General features: G+C 35.6%; 2 protein-coding genes across 10 annotated transcripts in view; one reads left to right on the plus strand and one right to left on the minus strand.

Moving 5' to 3' along the window:
• The window catches only part of siz (Brefeldin-resistant Arf-GEF family protein schizo), a 56,953-nt gene that overhangs the window by 16,707 nt on the left and 17,635 nt on the right, over positions 1–22,611 (plus strand). For 2 of the 9 annotated variants that reach the window (XM_018446751.1, XM_018446804.1), the window contains exon 1: positions 14,364–15,222. The exons of 2 other annotated variants lie outside the window; for them this stretch is intronic. Coding sequence is in view for 1 of the 7 variants with exons in the window: in XM_018446810.1 (XP_018302312.1) it covers positions 6,060–6,106 (47 nt within the window). In the remaining 6 variants the exon portion in view is untranslated. Of the gene's footprint in view, positions 1–5,994; positions 6,107–14,363; positions 15,223–17,894; positions 18,086–22,611 lie in introns of those variants that run through there. 5 more of the 9 variants (XM_018446786.1, XM_018446796.1, XM_018446810.1 and 2 more) reach the window with 4 other exon arrangements.
• Positions 734–11,776, minus strand: LOC108721968 (uncharacterized). Its single transcript, XM_018446823.1, has 4 exons — positions 11,622–11,776; positions 10,381–10,387; positions 10,059–10,127; positions 734–858 (listed from the first exon to the last, which is right to left on the minus strand). Exons 1-4 carry the CDS (start codon positions 11,676–11,678, stop codon positions 734–736), a joined length of 258 nt encoding a protein of 85 aa, XP_018302325.1. The 5' UTR covers positions 11,679–11,776.

Consider the following 22,611-nt stretch of genomic DNA (forward strand, 5'->3'; position numbering starts at 1 on the left):
TCGAGAAAAACGCGTTTAAAGTTTCAAGTTTACTTTTTTTTATTATTTACACTGTTAAATCTAGTGTCAAATTTAACTCAATCATATCGTCATTTTATACTAAAGCAAAGTTATATTTGACACTATAATGTCAATTTGATATCATATGGTGTCAAATTAACACGATATAGAGTCAAATTTAACTAACGTTTTGGTAAGATATAATGATATATTTAGTAGGAGCAGTGGCGACTCATGTTAGGTTAAATTTGACACTATAGATTTAACAATGTACACCTATATTTGTCACGTTAAAGTTTCAACACAGTATTCTACACACCACACTTGGGGCTATCAAATTATGTAAAAAAAAAATTTTTTTTCAATTTTTTGACTCCAGCAAGGTAGAATGGATCCTTAAATATTTCTAATTTATATATAGTATTATACATATCTGATTCTGTAAACTGCGCGCCGAAATCTTTTGCGATCTTGAAGCGTAATAATGAGAAGAATCAGAGTGTAGTAATATCACTTTTATCAAATTGACAAGCAATTTAATAATTTTTGCTGATAAGCATCTCTATAAGAATATTAATAAGAATCATATCAAATCTACAAGTAATTTTATTGTGAAAAATATTTATTTAAATTATAAATTTATATATTTATTTATATTATTATTAATCTCAAATGCTTTAAATATGATATTACAAATTTTGTGTAAGTGTCTAGATATAGATACATGGGACGTTTACTTTATCGTATGTTCGCCTCGTCCGCTCTGATATTCGCTTCCGATCGTTTCTATCTCGATATTTGCAACATTTGAGATAGAATTAATCTTGATTGCTTTTTTTCCATCTCGTAAAAGGCCATCTGCGGAAGAGCACGTAGATGATTTATTACACGCGCACACGTTGCCAAGTGCGCTTCGACAGTGGTTTTATCGCGGATTATGACGAATGCATCAGCGATATGGACGCGTTAAAATCACTGTCGATACACCGCGGAGTTTTCCATGAGATTCTCGGTCTGCTCAAGTGGGCGTTCTGCGAAGAGATAGCTGTACTTTCTACGCGTTTCCATGAGAAACCGTATATTCCATTTGATGGCTCATTAAAATTATATATTTTTTTCTCTCGAGTTCGCTTATTACGCGCGCGTATCTTAAGGTGGATTACATTATAGTTTAACGACATTATTTACTCCTACGCGTTTTACGGGCACGTGGGTAAGATCAGCATCGAGGGAACGGCCGATCAAGGCGAGCCTCTACGTGGGTCGAGCGTGAACCACAAATGGTCACGCGATCATTTGCCATTGCCATATTGCCAAATTGTCTGTGCATCCGCCGGTGTTTCTGCTACTTGACTCATTTATCATGTATTAATGCGTACGTGAACTTTTCAAGGCAATCAACATTGCACGTTGCAGATGTATCCGTCTCGTTCTTCGGCTTAAAATAAATATTTGAAAAAAAGAATTGGTTTAAATATAGAATGACCGACGAGGTTCTTTCGTTGCCGGAAGAAAAATCCCGAGCGTGAGAAAATAAAATCAACTATAATTCAATCGAGCGCTGCTCGTTTTAACGAAATCTAAGTGACAAATCTTTCGTAAGTGCCTCTCTGCGGAACTGCGCGCCGAGTGAAACTTGAGTCCGTGCCAATTCTCCGGCGCCCCGAAGTTCCAGCACGATTGGATAAAATAATTGGATTGTCGTGAAAAAGGGCCAATGTCAATAAGTACCTTCGGATTTTCCGGAATATGGCGTGCGTGTCTGTGCATTTCGTTACTCGCGGTAGAAACGGCTCTTTGATATTCCGATGATTTGCTCTTGAATTAAGCTTTAAAATATCTCCGAGAAGAAACTACTCGATTGCGAAGCGCAATGAATTCGAATTTTCTCTCCTGTCGGAAATAGTACACAAGTGTGAATCAGGCTTTGATCTTCATTTTTTACATTGTGATTAGACTAAACTTAACTTGATGTAATATAAAAATTGTATTTTTTTTAGCTACGGTTAATTATTAAACTAATAGTTTTGTGGCGAGTAACTTTTAAAGTACAAAACCATCAACTTATCGATTAATCATAGCTAGAAAAACATAATTTTTACATTATCATCAAATTAAGTGTAGTCCGATTTTATCTGATTTTATTAACTTGTAGTTTAAGCTTAACCTCATTTGATAATAATATAAAACTTGTGATTTTCTAGCTATGATTATATAATCACAAAACTAATGGTTTTGTAGTGATGACTTTAAAAGTTATTTCACTACAAAAGCATCAGTTTAATGATTAATTATAGATAGAAAAATACTACACCGAAAGAAAAGATTGGCTGTTGCAACAAATTACACCCAAAAAAATATTCTGTCGATAAGCGGGAATTCCTCTTAGCATTTCCTCTAAGCAAAAAATCTTGCATTAATCTTACATTAATCAGGTGCGTGTATTTATAACGTGTATTCCATCTATAAAAATGAGGATATATGAGCTACGATCAAAAATAAATTCCTCTATAGAAAATTTTATTATAATAACTCGAATAGCCTTTTGAAATAAAAGGATACACAAAATATTAGCGGCACGCTTACTTGTTAGAAGAGGTCATTTACGTGCTACAGTAGTAGGCATACATGTCAGTACGCAAGACATTCTTCTAATATTGAGAAGATCGCAATCCTAAATTCAGTAGGATTATAGAGTTTTACGAAATTCCTTTATTTTGTAGAGTATCCTCTTGAGGTCATATATAAATGGAAAATCCTCTGACATTAACACGGAACCGCTAAATGGCAAAATATTTTTTTTTTTTTTTGGGGTGTAGATAGTACTCGTAAAATATGGTATAGCATTTTTAATTGACTGCAACTGACAATTTTTGGTTGCAGCAGCCAATTTTTGGTTGTGTTAGCCTATCCATAATGTCAATACAAAGTTTCGATAGGCTAACGCAATAAAAAATTGGCTGCTGTAACCAATTAAAAATGTTATACCATATTCAGCCAATCACCTAAAAAAAATATTCTGCCATTTAGCGGTTCCGTGTTAATGTCAGAGGATTTTCCATTTATATATGACCTCAAGAGGATACTCTACAAAGTAAAAGAATTTCGTATAACCATAATGTACTGGATTTAAGATTGCAATCCTCTCAATACTACACTGAAAAAAAAGATTGACTGCTGCAGCAAATTAGATGGTAAAATATGGCATAGCATATTTAATTAGTTGCAACAATTTTTGATTATGTTAGCCTATCGAAATCCTATACTGACATTGCGGATATGCTAACGCAACCAAAAATTGGCTGCTGCAGCCAATTAAAAATACTATGCCATATTTTACCATCTAATTTGCTGCGGCAGCCAATCTTTTTTTTTCAGTGTAGAAAAATGTTTTGCGTGTACTGACATGCACGCGTACTACGGTAGCACGTAAATGACAAACTTCTTCTAACAAATAAGCGTGTTGCTAGTATTTTGTATATCCTCTTATTTCAAAAGGTTATTCGAGTTATTATAATGGAATTTTCTATAGAGGAATTTATTTTTGATCGTAGCTCATGTGTCCTCATTTTTAGATGAATACGTGTCATAAATACACGCACCTGAATAATGTAAAATTAATGTAAGATTTTTTGCTTAGAGGAAATGCTAAGAGGAATTCCCCGTTTATCGGCAGAATATTTTTTTTTGGGTGATCTTTTCTTTCAGTGTATAGATAGAAAAATGTTTACATCATCAGATTAAGCCTAACCACAAGTTAATAAGCAAATGAAAACTCAGACCTAAGCCTAAATCACAAGTTAATCAGAAAATAAAAAACCGAGCCGAGAAGGACGACGGTCTCGACAACCGGCGTTGTTTCGGTTACTGTGCTATTGATTTTTGCTGTTTGTTTCGTCGACCCCTACGCACCCTACGATTCCACCCTTCTGAATCATTCACCATTACTTCCGATTGGCGGTGGTGGCTGGCGGCAACCCTCCTTAATAACGACCCGGCGCGGCGGTCTCACGTGCCCTTATTCCGTCACGTTTTGCTAATTTTGATCGAAATGACTCATCTAATTAACGACGGCCGTGGACATTTGCCATTTATCATATCTGAAATTTCTCGATTTGACAAAACTTGACGGGTGTCCCGCATTAAAACACGATCACAGCCGATCATCCCGAATCCTGAATTTCTAGAATAGCAGAAATTCACGGGAATAAATCAGACTGATGGGTGTTACCCGTGACTGACCACAACGCACGCAGAATATTTAACGTGAAATTTTTGCTTCAGCGTGCGAAATAGAACGTGCGCACGTCGAGAGGCGAGAAAATTTATTGCCGCTGATACTCGCATTGCATTTATATTGATGTTCTCTTCTTTCTTCTTTTTTTTTTGACGTTTTTCTTTTGTATCGCTTACATTCGCGCACAAGTTAGGACACCGGATATACGAGGCACTTTATGGGTGCGGAGCTTTCGGAACATATCGATCGGTTTGGACTTTATGGTTTCGACGAGGAGGAGTATATACATCCCCATGTGGTCGCCATACGTCACGCACATCGTCACGGTATACACACGCATGATATGATACCCGTTCTTTTTGGCCGAACTTTTGCACCAGTTCATCTTTCTTCCTCTTCTTTCCTCCTGGAGAGAAAAGGAAGAAAGACGAACTGATGCAAAAGTTCAGCTAAAAAGAACAGGTCTATGGTGTCGTTCGTATATGAAGATTTATTGTTGATTGCCCGCTTCATTGCCGTCGTAGAGTGGCCGATAACGATTCGGTGACAGAGAGATAAAAATAAATGTAATCATGCTTTCGAAAAAGTATTGTTCCGGAATCTTCGCTTGCGCGATAACAATTCGGATTGCGCCGAACAGTGGGAGGAAACCTGTGGGCGTAATCGGCTGAAAATGTTGGGTTTATCTTTATCAACCGTGCTGTAGTATATCATAATCTAAATTTCCATTTTCTGAGAATTTTAAAAATATATGTAGCAACGAAAGGAATGTTCGCTCGTAAATAGCATTGATATCGCTCTCTTTGTTGTCATGTTTGACATAAAAGATCCTGCATTGATCATAGGAGAAAGTGGTTTTAGTCAAATTGTTTGAAATTGTGATATTTTGTAGCTTATAAGATGCTGATCAAAAATCTCCATAGACACAGCTATAAAAAATAGACAGATAATTTTGGAGCACCATAAGTACAATTGTAAAAAAGTTAAATTTTGCTGTAGCATCATTTGAAAGTTAGATACTATTTTGGATTTAATCAGAAAAGTAACTTTATTTGCCGTGTACAATTCGTTCTTTTAGTTGTATAAGCATTTATATAGTTAAACACAAATATAATCATGTCTATTATTATTGAGTAGAAAAGGTATGATTAGATTCAAAATAACAACTTTCAGATGGTGTTCTAAAAATGTTTGTCTATTTTTTATGATTGTGTTTATGGAGATTTTTGATGATCTTAAGACAAAACTACAAAATATCAATTTCATCAATTTGACTGAAATCATTTTTTCCGATTAGTACGATTACTTTATATGAAGGAAAATTAAGATCACGTGACGTTATTGATAATAAGAGCACTCTCTTTCTATATCGCTATCAATCGCGTTGTAATATATCATAATTTTCTGAGAATATTAAAAGTACATCTATCAACAAAAGAATATTCATCCGTAAAGCATTTATATATCAATCATATCTCTTTTCAACATAAATTTATATAAAGGAAGATTAAGATTGTTGACGTTATTGACAATAATTATATATATAGATATCATGTCATCAGTTCTATAAATAGATATGATATTATTTCCATTTCAAATTCTATAGATTGATTGAGTTTGTATAAATGATTGGCCGAAAAACCCATTCGCGACGTCTCTTTTACGTATGCGATTGTATCGTAACGATACAAGAGATAAGATAATGATATGCAACTTCGTTTCGCAAAGTATCTATTGTTCATGAGTTTCACGACCATTGCCGTACGATACGCGCGATACGTTTGGCATTTTTCGGTCGTATGCTTAGCGTTTAGTGTAATCGATGTGTTTTCTAAAAACTGTGTGTTTTAGGAGGGCTCGTCGTTACAGGTACAGACTTTTATATATTTAGCATTCGAGTACGTTTAGATACGCGCGAGTGAGTGTGAAATGTGAAGTGAAAGCAAAATTGGCAGCCATATTGAAATTTTAATTAGTAAATATATCGTACGTATAATACTGGAATATATATTATTGCAGTTTGCTATTAAATTCAGTTCATAAAGATCGATATAATATATGAATGCTTCATTAATATCACATTGGTAATTATGCATAAAACGTCACGGATTCGCTCGAGATATTGAAGTTTTCGTGTCAAGTTCGCGCAAATTTAGTTACGGTAGAAAGTTTCAGTTCACGTGATTAGCTTAATAATTAGAAGTCATCATAACGCGCGTGTTGTTGGCGTTATCTTCCTGCGAAATTATCTATTTGCCATTCTAATTGCTGAGAATTAGCATTAGTGGACGTAATTACTCGAAAGTTGTAAGTCGACGTTTTCGCCGATCGCGAATTCAAATTGGCCAAGAAATACGTTGTCAAAAAAAAAAAAAAAAAAACCGCAAAGAATAGGTCCTCGACGCAATACTGTTAACGGATGTTGCGTATTTCATGATGTTATCGATGTGCAACAATTCCGGGGCGGAGATCCTCGCGGCGGCGAGATCGGCGTAAGCGCGCCTTAAGGCGCAACTATAAGTGACTGCATCGGTGAATGGTACGCTCAGACTAGGTCAGCCCATAACTATCGCACTATTATAGACAAGGTCGTTCCTTCCTCCCTTCCATTTGCCTGTTTCTCGAATGCACACCACACACAGTGCGCCATAATGTTGCATTATTGTATAGTTTATCGTAGTGGCAGAAAAAGAACCGAAAAAAGTGAAACAACCCACCTGGAGGAGCCTCGAGCTTTCGAAAAATCGGCGTCTCGTAACTGCACAATATTACCGTATGAACAGTCGCGACGTTAAAACGGTTCACGTCAAAGGATACTGGAATTACTGGAAATACCGGATTATTTTATACGTGTCACAGAATGAACATTACGCGGACCGATCGAAAAATCGGCGACTCCTTGGCACTCCATATCGAAAATCGGTTTATTCCAAAACAGGAATCGATTACGTTATCGGTAAAAAGCTCTGTATTATAGACGCGTGTAAAGAATTAATTGCCGATAGATATTTAAATCAAGCAATTTTCAATTTTTTCAACAAGCTTTACCTTGGTTAAGAGAATTTGAAGTTTATCTTGAGAATTAACGTTAGTTCATGAAGAGACTCATAAATTTAATGTTAAAGTAATTATATATAATTCGATCGAGCTACCGGAGCTACGATACACTTCATAAACGACATTACGCATATTTAAAGGACTTCCGAGCATAGTAACGAGAGATATTAAACGCCATGGGAATCGCTCTTTATACCCGGGCTCATCGTAACCGCCATTGTGCCGGTAGGAAGTGCATAATATAGCAGAAAGTGAGATAGTCCGCTTCCTGAAAAAGCGATAGCAATACTGCTTGTAATCCGCCGAGAACAATAGTCCCAGCAAATCGTGGGTCGGAAGATCTTACGGCTTTTTCGTCGTGTTACGCGTACACGCGTATGTTTCCCGTGTTCAGTTTTTCAAAAGTAAAACAACAGTCCTACGATATATCTCATTAGATACATCGAGCGTGTTTACGTGGATAAATATGAATAACTTATCTGTTAATGTTGATTTGCAAACGCGCTGTATCTGAATATGTTCATGGTCCATGAGTTAAGTGGACCACGTAAAAAAAGCGAGGTATAGCAGTACAAAATTCACTTGAGAAAATCTTGTTACCATTACAAGATTTTTCTCGATATTTATGTTGAACGTCAGCGTGGGTTTATCTCGTATTCACATAACTGTACTCTTTCGTTATCATACACATTAATTATTTAATTAATAAGTACACTGAAAGAAAAGATTGGCTGCAGCAAATTAGATAGTAAAATATGGCATAGCATTTTTAATTGGCTACAGCAACCAATTTTTGATTGCATTAACCAATCGAAATTCTATACTGACATTGGATAGGCTAACACAATCAAAAATTGACCGCAGCAACGAAAAATTTGGCTGTTGCAACCAATTAAAAATGCTGTACCATATTTTACCATCTAATTTGCTGCAGCAGCCAATCTTTTCTTTCAGTGTAGAAATTGATCGATGTAAGAATAAATTAATTATAAAAGACATAATTCTATTTTTGGTCGCAGCGAATTTTAGTGTTTGATAATATTTATACAAATTTTTGCAAATACATTTTTTAATTTTATAAATTGTGCACCAAAATTTAGTTTGTCGGACTTGAAACGTAATCTCAAGCTGAAGCTGAAACATTATCTCATTAGATAATTGATCGTAAATTTAATAATAATATAATAAGCATTTTAAAAACTTGCGAAGAACTTTCTATAATAAAAACAGTTATAATTTTTGATTGATGAATAATTAAAAGTCTACGAAATCAAACTCGCGTAATTTAACAGATTATTATTATTATTATTATTATTTAATTACTTCGCGGAGTAACGATGCGCGTACAGCAGTGAGTGGTCTATTTCAATATCAAAAGAGAAAATACTGAGCGGGTCGGCTGGAAAGAGCTAAAAGCGTCGTTGACTTGGGGCCAGCTTTGAGAATATTTTCACATCAGACAGAAGTATGCGAAGGCGACGAGCACCACTTTCCGTGGTTCGATGCTTCAAGAATAATTACATGTTTATCATAATTGATGTTGACATTTTCATGGTGTACGCGGAAAATAAGAAAATTGGAAGCCTCCATCCGTTTATGACTTTGATAACACTCTTACACGTCGTAAACAGACGGCGGTTTATTAGAAGAAAGTTGATAATTCACTTCATTCAATCTTGTGTTTAATGGGAAAAATAATAAAAATTGTGCCGCTCAACTAACCACATCCTGGATGTGGTTAGTTGAGCGGCGAATAAAATCAATAAACAAAATAGTCAGAAGAAATTTGTGTTATCATAACTTTCACCTACTCGAACGGGTTTGTATGATTCATGATGTTTCATCAAGTCACAAGGCGATAATGTAGTATTATAGATTTTTTTCCACCTTTGAATAGGGCCATAATGTAATATTTGATTTTCCACACTGAAAAAAAAGATTGGCTGCTGCAGCAAATTAGATGGCAAAATATGGCATAGCATTTTTAATTGGCTGCAACAGCCAATTAAATTTTTGATTGCTGCCAATTTTTGGTTGTGTTAGTCTATCCGCAATGTCAGTATAGGATTTCGATTGGCTAACACAATCAAAAATTGGCTGCTGCAGCCAATCAAAAGTGCTATGCCATATTTTACCATCTAATTTGCTGCAGCAGCCAATCTTTTCTTTTAGTGCACCTTTGGTAGAAAAACTCTAATATTACATTATCACTCTGTCACTTGGTGAATCATTACAATCCTTTTCTCTTAGCCAATATAATTTAAGATTATACATGTAAGTCTGTGAGAAAAATTTAATTTTCTAATCGACAAATCGTTTTTCAAATATCTCCTATATAAACGTTTATATTTGATAATTTAGCAGATTTCAATTATTTAAATTTCGTAATTCTATGTATCTTGCATTTTTATGGAAAAATATTTTTTGAAGAATTGACATTTTTACTGAAGTTAAAAATAGACTCAGTGTGTGGTCTATGTACACAAAGATATAGTGTACACAAAGATATAGTTTTAAGGCTCGAATACACCAACATTACTTTGATTTTAAGCGAGGCTTAAAACTCTCTTTGTCTCTTGTCCCTTTTTTAGCTTTAAAACGAGATAGAGAGAGTTTTAAGTCTCGCTTAAAGTCAAAGTAGCGTTGGTGCAGCCGGGCCTTAATCTCTTCTGCCTTTGGGCCGATAAATTTCTTCGCTACCGTAGACGAGCTAGTTGCTTTAGACGAATGATGTATTTCTGCTTCCAGTCAGCTTCGTACATACCAGTAGTCGACCTCGATTTCCATCCATCTATACCGGTACTTGAACTTCCTACGTTTATTTGATCGCGCACTGCAAAGGAAATTGATTATCTACACTATGGGGGCTGCGAATGAATATCAAAACCGTTTTTGCGATTTGATTAATAACGCCTTATTTTCACAGTTTGTACGCACTCGATGTGCGCGAGCAAAGATTGAATGCAACGGAATACTACCTTGAGCGTAGATAACCACTAGCACATGAATCACGCGTACGTGATAGATACTTTTATAAACGAATCATTACGATTAGTTTATTTCCTATCTTGGATAACCTATCAAACTTTCGAGCTTTCAAACGTCGCCGTTCTTATGATAAAAATAAGGAGTAAAAAGTAAATTTGAGATATTGCTGACTAGCGAAGTTTCTACATCTTAAATTATCGGTAATGCATAGAAAATCTGAGAGATACACGTTAAAGTACCAGGTGTTAAAATCTCTTCGGATCGTTTGCGAACGCATTAAAACGTAAAGTTGCGACGTACAATGTTTACGCTCATCACGATCATGAAGTCGCAGACGAAAACTGATTCTCGATGGACCGGTTAAGTGCTCGTATTAAGCCGCTTGTTCCGAGAGTCCACGGCGACGCGAGATCGACAGTGAGGGAGAGGATTACTTCGGTGAGAGTAGTTTCCTGCACCATAGTCCTAAATACTGATTTCGTGCGGCAAGTTCACTGGCAGAGAGCAACCCGCAAATTTACGATCATTAAACCTGAGAAATTATCTCCTTATCTCGACGCATCTCAATTTGTGGCAATAACTTGTTTGCTATAATTTAATGTGCGTCGTTCAATTAATCCTACCTCCATTGTTGTGTCAATTGCGATGTTTGGATTGTTACGTGTTTGGATTGTTTACTCTCCGCAGTATCTTTTATAACAATGTACCGCGAAGATTTGCGGGAATTAAAAGACGACAGAAAAATTACTTCGAGAGATTTGGATTAGAATGTGATATACGAGAGAAGCAGTTTGAGATTGGACAAAAAAATTGTAATAATTATATTAAAATTAATTTAATTAATTTTAATTTATTTTATATTAAAATTTTATAAACACAACTTTTATTAAAATTGTATTATAATAATTATATTCATGTAATTAACTTGATTACAATTAATTATATATAATTGCTAAGATGTTGAATGATTTATTTTAATTGCAAATATACTAGTAAATATAGTAGGTATACTTTCCAATAAATAAAACGTGCTAAACACTGCGGAATTTCAATGAACCATCTTATGTATTCTCAGGTTTTTTCTTCACGCTTCTTCACAATAATGGATGCACCGCGTCGATGTGCATTTAATCCTCTCGTTACCGTTTCAACGCAGTGCATCTTAACGTTTCGAGCAAGTTACCCGAGCATAAATGCAATTCAGACACGGCTATATCCTGCTGGTCGCGCCGGCAACCGACGCGAGCGTGTGCTCCCGTCATGTTGAAGACACTCCGCTTTAAAGCGAAAGTCGAACGCGATCTCTTTCGTTCCCGGCCTCTCCTTACCTTCGTCCGACCTTCCTCGATTCTTCTTCGTATGCATGCTGACCTGTCTGCTGTCTTTGCTTCTCCATTTTCCCGAATATCTCCGATATCGTCTCTCTTTTCTATCTCCCTCTCTTTTCCTCTTTCTCTCTCTCTCTCTCTCTCTCTCCCCTTCTTGTGTAATGACAGACCGTCTCCGCCTGGTACGAGCTAATCAGTACTCGTTATATAAAGCGACGACCGCCCGACACTGTGTCAAGAATTATTCGCTTCGGAAGCAGACAGCAATAAGTCCAAATCATCGACATAGGAGGGGACAAGAAGAGCGAGTCCTATATATCATTTTTGGGATTTAAAATAATTAAAAAGAGACAGGAAGTTATTTATATAGTACTAAAAACAATCATAAAATTGCTTGCTATTCGAATGAATAATATAGTGAATTTATATTTCAATAAAAAATATATATTGTATGCTGCAATTTTTTTATATATATAATTTGTTTTCAAAACAGAAGAAGCATACAAATTTTAAAAATTAAAAAATTAAGAATTTTAAAAATTATGAATCAGTGTTTTATTTAAAATTTTTTTAAGCTCTGATATATTAAATTTATAATATATTTGATTATTTATTTTATTCTAAAAATATATACATTTCTTCGCAAATTTTTGCGAGAGAATGAATTTTTGAACTTTTTACATTCTTTTGCTTTGTAAACGTGGAAAATGTCTGTCTTATGCGAAATCGAGTATATCATGAAACGTGACATAAACCATTCCACACTTACCAAAACGTTCCTTAATGTTTTACGAGCAACATGCGTCAGAGCGAGCTGTTTATGGTACATCGATGAAAAAATGATGATTGTACGTTTCTTTTAATCACACGAAAGAGAGCTCGACTGAAGATTATTGAGGCAAAGTATCATTAAATTTTTTATTGCTGATTTCGTAATAGTCTTAATATCGTCATAGTTTCATAAGAAATATGACATCGTATCGTATCATGATGAAATTTTTATTATATTAGATTCAGCAGTTATATAAAAAGTATTGGACTAATGAATAAAATAAAAAGTTACAAAAAACGATGAATAAAGTTTATATAAATGTAGCTGATGATCGCAAAAAAATAAGAAATGTAAGATTTTCTTATATCGTTATGAAATTCTTATTTCGTGTTAGATTATAAAAATCCTTGCAGTGATAGATAAAATCAATATTAATATTGATTTTATCTATCATTGGGTATCAATTGATATCCAGTGTCAATGTTTTCTCGTTTACATACATAAATGGTTTATACGGATGCGATATACTATAAAAAGAGATTAATTTGTTCTATAATATAAACTTTGTAACATCGTAAATATTTGCGCAAATATTTATTACGAAGAATCGATAAACATCTGTTGGTTTTATCACTTTTGCGTAAAAATAACGTCATGCGATTTTATACATATAGTATTACATCTAAAACCGCTAACCGAAAAATATTTTATTTTTCAACATTTTTTAATGAACGAAAATTCTGCGGTAAAAGGTACATGTAAGTAAGAAGCCGTTATCGGTATTTTCGTCCAATAATATCTCCACGATATCTACGTCGGAACAATTATGGAATAGTGAACAACGTCGTACGAGTTACAGTGAAACTGCGATATCTGTCTGGATCGAGCAGGCAAAATAGCGAATTCCGGTCGCGAGATAATTTATAATTTCCGTTGCTTACATCGAAGGGGATTTTTACTATATTTGTTGCATGATTAAAGGAGCATAAAGGAGTTGTTTCTTCCTCTGGTTTTTCGAACTATAATAAGTGTTTCCCTCATTACACACGTGCGATGGAACCAATCAATGACAATAGTCAAATCGCAATTGAATAGCATCGAAACGCGATCGCGAATCGAAGCGTAACGTTAGTAACAATGAGTGAAAGTTTCTTGGTTGGCCATCTCGACGAGAAAGCTAATGAGAAAACGTCGCTGTGTTTTGCAAGTCGAAATATTGGGTCGCGTGATAGGAATAAAATCTATCGAAAGCTGTAATTCGACTTGCAACGATACTAATCAAAATAAAATTGAACTCGAGGCAAGTTTCAGAAGTAAAAGTCCAGTTAATGTAAAAAATATATCTCCGATATATTATAGACATGTATTTTTTATTCTTTCTGCGAAGAGAAAACACCGGTAGTTAAAAATGTAACTATTTGCCTGGATTTTTGGCACAAGCCAAATTTTATTTTCAAATTTCTCCGAGATAAACGCTGAAATCCGATTCCCTTGTTGCTAAGAGAGAGTTATACATTTTTAAACAAATTTCCATTTTTCCCTCACTTTTTACTCAAATTTTAATCTTTATTAAATAAAGGTTTTGATATTTAAATGAAAAGACCTGGATTGCAGACAGAGGGAGTAAAAATACGATTGTAGACGGAGGATTAAATTGCTAATTACGGATTCCGACATCTAATCGCGGTGTACGCGTCCCAGGATCCTATTTTCAGGCCGAAGGTCTTTCGTTGGTCGCCAGATTTCACCGTGCAAGAATTTCATCCATCGATTTTGTGGTTAAACAGAATCGCAAACGACACGCGGAATGCACATCGTCTGGGTTTCTAGTCGCGATCGTCGAGGAACGGACCCATCGTCGTCGTCGTCGTCGTCGTCACGTCACGTTGCGTCTATCAGCGACGGAGGCCGAGCGCGAGGTGGGGTATCACCACTCGACGGTTTCGACGTGAACATCCAGCTCGCCGTCGACTGGCTGGCTGGCTCAGTCAAGCTGAAACCGCGAAGGACCGCGATAGAGCGAGGCGAGCGAGCGAGCGGGCGCGTGTCTCTCGCGAACGTTTCACCGTTTCTCCGCTCGTTCGCCGTCGATCGTGGGAGGAAAGGATTCTGTATTCTACATGCGCGGTGATCTATCAAATCGGCCGTGATACTCCAAGGCGACGTGCAGTGACAAGTGAGCGACTCGCGGATCCTCCCTCGTGATAACGCGCGTAATGATGCTCCGGAGATTACGGGAAACGCGTTTCTGCGGGTGATACGATAAGACGTGCGCGATACACGATTCGCAGCGGCGAGGCGAAATAACAACGGAGCGTATCCTTTGTAATTCCAACCACGATGCTCCCGTCGCAGTCTCTACGATTAACCAGGCGGAACTTGCTTACGGGATATGATGTCAGTGGAATAAACGAAAGACGTGTATGCCGTGTGCGCCTTATCGGCAGTTACCGTATCGGTGCGCCTTAAAAAGCGTGCTGAATCATCGCGCGGTAAAATTGACGGTGTGCCGCGGTGCGTCGTTTACGCGATTGGCTCTTACGAGGCAAGGTGCTGTGGAGCTAGTTACACAACCGAGTACAATAACGACGAGGAGGAAAAGAAAATTAGCTGCGGCGGCAAGAGTCTTCAGTCGCGAAAGTCGCGCATTGACCGTGATCTCGGTATTTAAAGGTCATTGAATCAATGAGACAAAGATCAAAGGATCGAGAAGCATTTATTAAGTCGCTTTGCTCTCTTCCTCGCGTTATACACGCGAAAAATCACGGTGGGAGAGGGGGAGAGGCAGCAGGTAGCGCGAGTTACTTGTCTCTCAGTCGGTCGCTACGGCTTTCACGACGGTATTTACACTCGACTGCATTCTGAAAATCGCACGCTGTCGACTACGCGACGATGAAAAAGCAAGACGAGGAAAGAGTTTCGTTTAAAACGTCGATTAAGAACGCTAGATAAGAGTGCTAAGGCCGTGAGAACAATATAAACGAGGAAAGAATTTCATACTCATTTCGTATAATCTTCTGTCGTTAAGGAATAATCACGAATAATGATAAGGACGTCAAAGTTATATAAGAGAACGGACGAAAGAGAATATATATCCGTAGCGCTTACCGTCAACCTTTCATTCTCAGAATTTTCACAAGATCTAAATATAAGATAGATTTTTATTATATATATAATAAAAATCTATCTTATATACTTTTTTAAATAAATATTTTCTCAATGTATATGTATATATTGAAGAAATATTTATTTTAGATTAAGTCCAAATGTTGATTTAAAATTAATACCTTCTCATTAACGTTATAAACTAAAATAAATGTTTAAAAAATTTGTTTTGTATATAGAATATAAAGATTTTAAATGAAATGAATTGAATAATGAGCCAATAAATAACAATACAATAACTAAAATTGTATAATATTAAACAGGAGAAATCAGGATACATCCTTGAATGTAATTTTTTGTATACCAGTAAATTAAATATGTACCTTAAATTAAAACTGCAAGGGGGGAAAAAATAAAATCAAAAAAAGAAATTAATAGAAAATAAAATGTTTCAGGAGCTTGATTTTAAATAAATGTTAATTCAAGGATCTCAGATAATTCATTATGTATTATACATGTTAAAAATATCAGATTCTGTTAATTAAATGAGGAATAATAATGAGCCACAAATATCACATCGTCTATAAAAGGTGCAAATAGCTAATAGGGAAAGTTATTTTCTTGATTGACAAATAAAATACGGGATAAAAAAGTGAAATACTGAAACAACAATCTCTTAAGAATTTGTCTGCTTAGTCGATATACCTACACTGAAAAAAAAGATTGGCTGCTACAGCAAATTAAATGGTAAAATATGGCATAGCATTTTTAATTGGTTACAGCAGTCAATTTTTGGTTGCGTTAGTCTATCGAAATCCTATACTGACATTGCAGATAGGCTAAAGCAACCAAAAATTGGCTACTGCAGCCAATTAAAAATACTATGCCATATTTTACCATCTAATTTGCTGCAGCAGCCAATCTTTTTTTCAGTGTATATATTTATGAATTATTATTGAATGACTATATTTTAACATATCTCTCCGTCAAAATAAAGCAATCGCTGTCGATTTATATAAATATCTTGTTATGTATTGTATATCTCCAGATTTTCTGTTCTTGAAAAATGCGAGGTACTCTTCATTGGGCTTCATTGAGCAAGTTTCAGCTTTTAAAGTATTGCAAATTTGCGGACGTGGCGAGACGAAAGCGTCAGTAAAATCAAGAAGCTATCGACAAAATCATCGTCGCGGCGGCCACGTATATATTATACAGGCCGTCAATATAACGCTACGATAATGATACGTATTAAATTCACGCCGTGTGCGTCATGAAACGGCGCCTGTCGCCGACGTCGCACGCTCCGTTTCGGCATTGAAAGCAATTTAGGCAGTAACCCATTTGGGTGCGTGCGCGAGTGTGCAACACGCGTGCATGTACGAGACGTTTCTCGGCGGTTGTTCGTTTAAATCAATCGCGAGTACATCGACATGCATGCACGACGCCGTCAGACAACAACGCGTTAATGGAAAAGTGTCCGCGCGTTTCATTATTGACATAATACAATGCGTGGGAGAAATAATACAGAAATAGATTCAATTCATCTTGGCGATCTTGACTGAATAAATAGCGCGTGCATAATTGGGCCTTTCACGTATCTGCATTCTAAAAAACAACGGTGTCTGTATAATCCTCACTTGGTTTTAATATTAACAGCAATATGATATGGATTTAACACCATGGGTTTTAAATCCACACCATGATGGTATTAATATAAACACCAGAGGTTTGAAATCCACACCATGGCGTTAATATTAACACCAACACAGAGAGTGAGAATTAGATATATGCAGACATCGCATGAGTGTTAAATCTACACCTATTTCTTAGAGTGTAATTTAGAGTTACATACATTGTATATTTCGATCGTACAAAATTTAAATTTTTCTTAAGATAATTGCCTAATTAATTTTTTTATGTATTAAAAGATAGTAGTTTTTGTTTCTTGAAGAAATTGTGCTTGATTTCCTTATGATTATCCCAATAAAGTGGTTGTAGAGAAAATGAGGAAATCAGTACGCAATTGTGTCGAAAGTGTCGAACGGTTTGTAATGGCGAACACGTCGTTTCATCGGATATACGATTGTCTGCGCATTGAGTGATAATGGACGTTAATGATGACCGTAAATGGAGAATCAATTTAACGTCATTAAATTTTGCATTAAATATTTCTTACTGTTATCATTATTTCGCATTCGTTTTGCGTTAGTCTCCCTTTGAGCTCTTTACCCAAAATTGGGACATTCTGTCTGTTCGATGGCGTTGTTATACAAATACTTTACCCGATTAATACGCGAAAGTGTGCATCACTTTGGTGATTGCAATTCGAGAATTATTCATCTGTGACGCAGAGTTAACCTTCCTTCGTTCTAACGTCGCTGCGAGCAAAACGATTGTCCGACGTAATCAATGATAGGCAATACATCGCGTGCGCGTGGAGATAGATACACAAGTTTAAAATGATATCGGTTTCGAAGCTCCGGATACATTCAATATCGGCATGTATATCATTAGGAGGAACTGCTAGCGCGACGTACGAACGCGATAACTATGTTAACAGCATCTCTTGTGCACACGCATCGAACACGTGGGGCTCAGGTACGTAGTGCGAATAGTATTACCGGTACCGTTATTGCCATTCGCGCGATATCTAGTCGCTCAAGAGAGTGCACACGAGCACGCGGAATCGGCGCTTGTGTGGGAGAGCGAGTGACGCCATTTCCCGCCACGTCCCGCACTTCTCTCTTTTTCGCGTGAGAACAAAACTCGGATACAATGATATCGGGATAATCGAGCCTGGCGCGCTTTCGGCCACGCCGTTCTACGCAAGCGAGAGTTTGCTAACTGTGCTCGAAAAATACCGGAAACTCCTATGCGGCCAGAAGAAGCGTGATGTATACTCGCCTTTCACGGAATCTCACACTTTCGGCTAACAAATCTACTCGCTTTTTTCGTTGCTTCTCGTTTTTACTGAGCAGACCTCGACGGAAATTTAAATATATATTATTGTTTTTATTCTACATAGAGAAAATGCAACTAAAACGAATAGATCATATACCTGAATAATTAAAAGATTAAATATCTGTAATTCTCCGGAGTTGATAGGTCTGTTGGATCCAGTTAATTATAAATCTCTTTGCAAAACATATCAAATAATTCAATTTTCTTTACATTACCTGCAAAGTAATCACGTATTTTTATTAAAATATGTTCAGTATTTATTCTTTTTTATACGAGTCATTTTAATTCCTTGAAATTAGACTTGGTTTTAATGGAATCATGTTAAAAATTTTGTTTTTTAATTTAAGGGCACTTTTAATACATTAAAAACTTTTAGATAATTCACACTAAAAAATTAATAATTTTTTAAAAATAATTTTGACTATTTTTCCGACATGTAGGTATTCACATTATGTATATCGGATCTCAGATGACATCGATAGAACTAAATAATTTCGGATAATATCTTAAAATTTTATATATAGAGCAAAGGAGTTAATTAGTGACTCTTAATTAACATAAATTAAATGGGTTTTACAGACCCAGCATCAGAAAAATCATATCTATGTACGAATTTTGGTGTCAACTCCGAAGGATTAAATATGTCGAAAATAATACATAACTGGCGTATCTCGTTAGTTCATTTATTCATATAAGCAATCTTGTGTTCTAATCTTAATATTGTTAATACATAGTATATTATTATTATAACAAACATTCCGGAATTAATTTTTACACACTAATTGTGTTAATTAAGTTCGAAACTTAACAACTTACATTATTAAATTACGAGATAAAGTTCGGCGAATCGCAAACCTGATTCTCATAATTCACCATATATCATATATTCACCATATATCTTCGGCATTCTTCAATCGTGAGGAAAAGTCTTTTTAGAAATCGATAACCCGTTTACTATCCGTTTTATTATTCACTCGAACGTCTTAGCACATTTTCCCAAGGGTATCCGATCCACACGGTTTTCTCTGGATTTCGAAGATAAATTTAGGTATCCTTTCGATGATACCAAATGAAAACCGTGCGACCATATATTTTCTACGTTACATTTTACGGACCGTTATCCAGAACCGGACATTTTCACTCGCGTTTAGTCAACCGAGAATTCGCACGCGCGCGCACATATATGTGTATGCGAAAATAAAATTCGCCGACTATATCCTCGCGTGCGAAGGGACACGAGGAAAAGCTTTTCCAGCGAGTACGTTCGAAAATTGAGAGAGAAACTCTCGTTGATTGACGCGCCACATGGTGTAAAATTTTCATTCAATTTTGGGAGAGTACTAAAAGTACTTCAGGACAAAAATATATTGCATAGTAATGCTCCTATTACAAATTTAATATACGTTAAAAATTTTATCGTGAAATCAGTTTTATCTTATGTCACAAAAATTCTATCTTGATAATATCTTCGGGTGCGAATAACTTAAATTTAAAAACTACGAAAGTATTATCGAGAAAAAGTTTTTGACATAAGGTAAGATCTCGCCTCAAAATCTTTGACTTATATTCAAATTTTAATAAGAATATTATCTACACTATTAAAATTTTCATGAAATTTAATATACTTTTAATTTACACAATTTGAACTTAATTTCATGACATTACATTAAATTTAATGTATTTACAACTGAAAAGTGTATTTGTGTATATGTATATGAAATTTAATGTATTTTTCATGAAAATTTATGAAATTTAATGGACTTTCCATAAAATTTTATGAAAAATACATTAATTTATTAATTTTAAGTTAAATCATTCATTACTTTTAATTTCATTCATAACCACGAGCTTCATTTACATGTAAAGGAAGCTCGTGGTCACATTTCTAACAGCGATAATGTAAAAAAAAGTTCTATCACGTATTTTCCTGCGATTCGCATATTATGAATTTGCCTTGTATCTTCGCACGTTTTGAATTTGAGGTTAATGCATTTAAAAACACATAATTACAAAGCGAAAGAATATGCGGGAGATATTTTGTATTCAATCATACATAACACTTTGTTCGCTAATATTGAGCAAATCTCACACTGCACGCCAGTTAGAAATCCGCTCGCGGCTTCCACGTAACGCGTGTATCGGATACTCCCGCTATTCTTCATTACACATTGGTCGGGTATACCATCACCGTGTCATTAGGGAACGAGAAAAGCGGATAATAAAGGAATGTGGAAAAGAATCGCGGCTTTCTTGACTTGCGTGCGCGCACTTATTATCCTACGTGTGTACCCGATAGTATGCCGACGTGAACTTATTATTAGAGTGTGACGTTTCACCGAAGCGAACTTAAACGCCGTTACTAGGGCTCTCCGTTACAACTGTTAAAATTGAAAAAAATGAACGCTTAGAAACTCATTCTGTCAACCGAGTGCCACTTTTGGAACTCGGCAATCGGCACGGATAAATAAAAAAAAAGGGGGGGAGGGGGAAGAAGAATCCTTTCCGTCCGTCGAGTTGCTTTCGCGCGGCTTACTCTCGATTCTTCTTTGGCGAACTCGCTCGCGGATTCTGCTTTCCGCAGAAATCACTTGTAACCTTTGCCACTTGCAATTCGTGCGGCTAGACCAGTCCCACAGTCGCCCGCGTCTAACCGCCGAGCGTACGCTCGACCGGAGCTTTCTCCCGATCGCTAACTTTTACTTTTGCCACAGGCAAATTGAGGATCTCGACGTGTCCGTGCTCTCGTACGTAGGCCGTTCGCGCATGAAGCCGCGAAACTAGTATCCGATCCGTGGAGAGAAGATGAAGTCGGACCCGCGTGTGAATTTGATGTTTGCTCTTCGTATGTTCGCACGTGCAAAGAAAATTGTGTCGATTAGAACGCCAATGGAATTTACAGAAAATCGAATGTTTATGGTTTCGTTAAGGCAATTTTGTTGAGGCGTTTTTCATGAGTACACTCGTGAATATTGCGGCCGTGTGAAGTGAAAATGCTATTAATTTTAATCATCTTTTTTACTTTAATCGTTTCTACGTGAGAAACTCTTATGTGTTGTTGAAGGATATTCTTATAATTGTGACATAAAAATCGGAGCAATCTTTTAATCTCCTGAGATGAAGAGATTAAATTCATATAATATCACGTTATATTCAATTTTTTTAAATCATTTTTATACATTGCCATTGTTCCTACTCAATATAATGTTAATTACTTATTAAGTGACGTTAATTACTTATTAAGTTTATTACTTATCAAGTGCATACATTAATATGAACGTTGTTTACTTCGAAACTAACAGAAATTATTGATTTACATTTTGACCCATATGGAAGTTAAAAAAATAACAAAATGTTATTTAATTCAAGAGAATTACTATTACTCCTTTAATATTTAACAGTAGCATATCGCGCCCAAATATATCCATGAAAGATGCTATCATGTATTTATTTTTTTAAAAAATACGATAACATTTTGGTATATAATTAAGGTAATCGTTCCAGTGACCAGACATGTATCTATGTATGTCCGGACACACAAAATTTATTATTATTTTAATCTCAAATGCTTTTTTAAACATAATATAATTTAATTGTAATTTAAAAAATAATAGCGTTTTTAAAGCCGTTGTAGATACACAAATCGACGTAAAGATGTACGTTTAATAAAAATATAGAATCGAATTAAATCGCGAAATCCTCAATACATTTTATTGTGTTATTTGATAAAATATACATTAGGTATTTTATTGAGATATCTTACTTTTACATTCAGATTAAGTTAGTGTACAACAGCTTTAATGTGCACTGAGTGCGCACCAGTTCTGCTAGTGAAAAACGCCATAAAAATCTTACTGGACCGTACATTTGAAAATTCAACAATAAGAAATAGAAGTAACGGCTATAACGGCCAAAGTTAGATCTTTAATGCTTAAATAATTCAATCTGAATTATTATATGTACTATATATATACATGCATGTATACCATATTTGTATTCATTCGAACTATATATGTACATATACAGGGTGTTTCCAAATTAAATGGCAAAACTTCGGGAGCGTGTAGAGGAGTAAAAAACTAAGAAAAAAAGTCCTATAGACATATGCTCCTTTTTGCTTTGTTTCGCAGGAAATCACGAAAAAAGAAAAAAATATATTTAATTTA

This window comes from Mycetomoellerius zeteki, unplaced genomic scaffold, assembly GCF_001594055.1.
Source record: "Mycetomoellerius zeteki isolate Tzet28-1 unplaced genomic scaffold, Tzet1.0 scaffold105, whole genome shotgun sequence".
NCBI lineage: Eukaryota > Metazoa > Arthropoda > Insecta > Hymenoptera > Formicidae > Mycetomoellerius > Mycetomoellerius zeteki.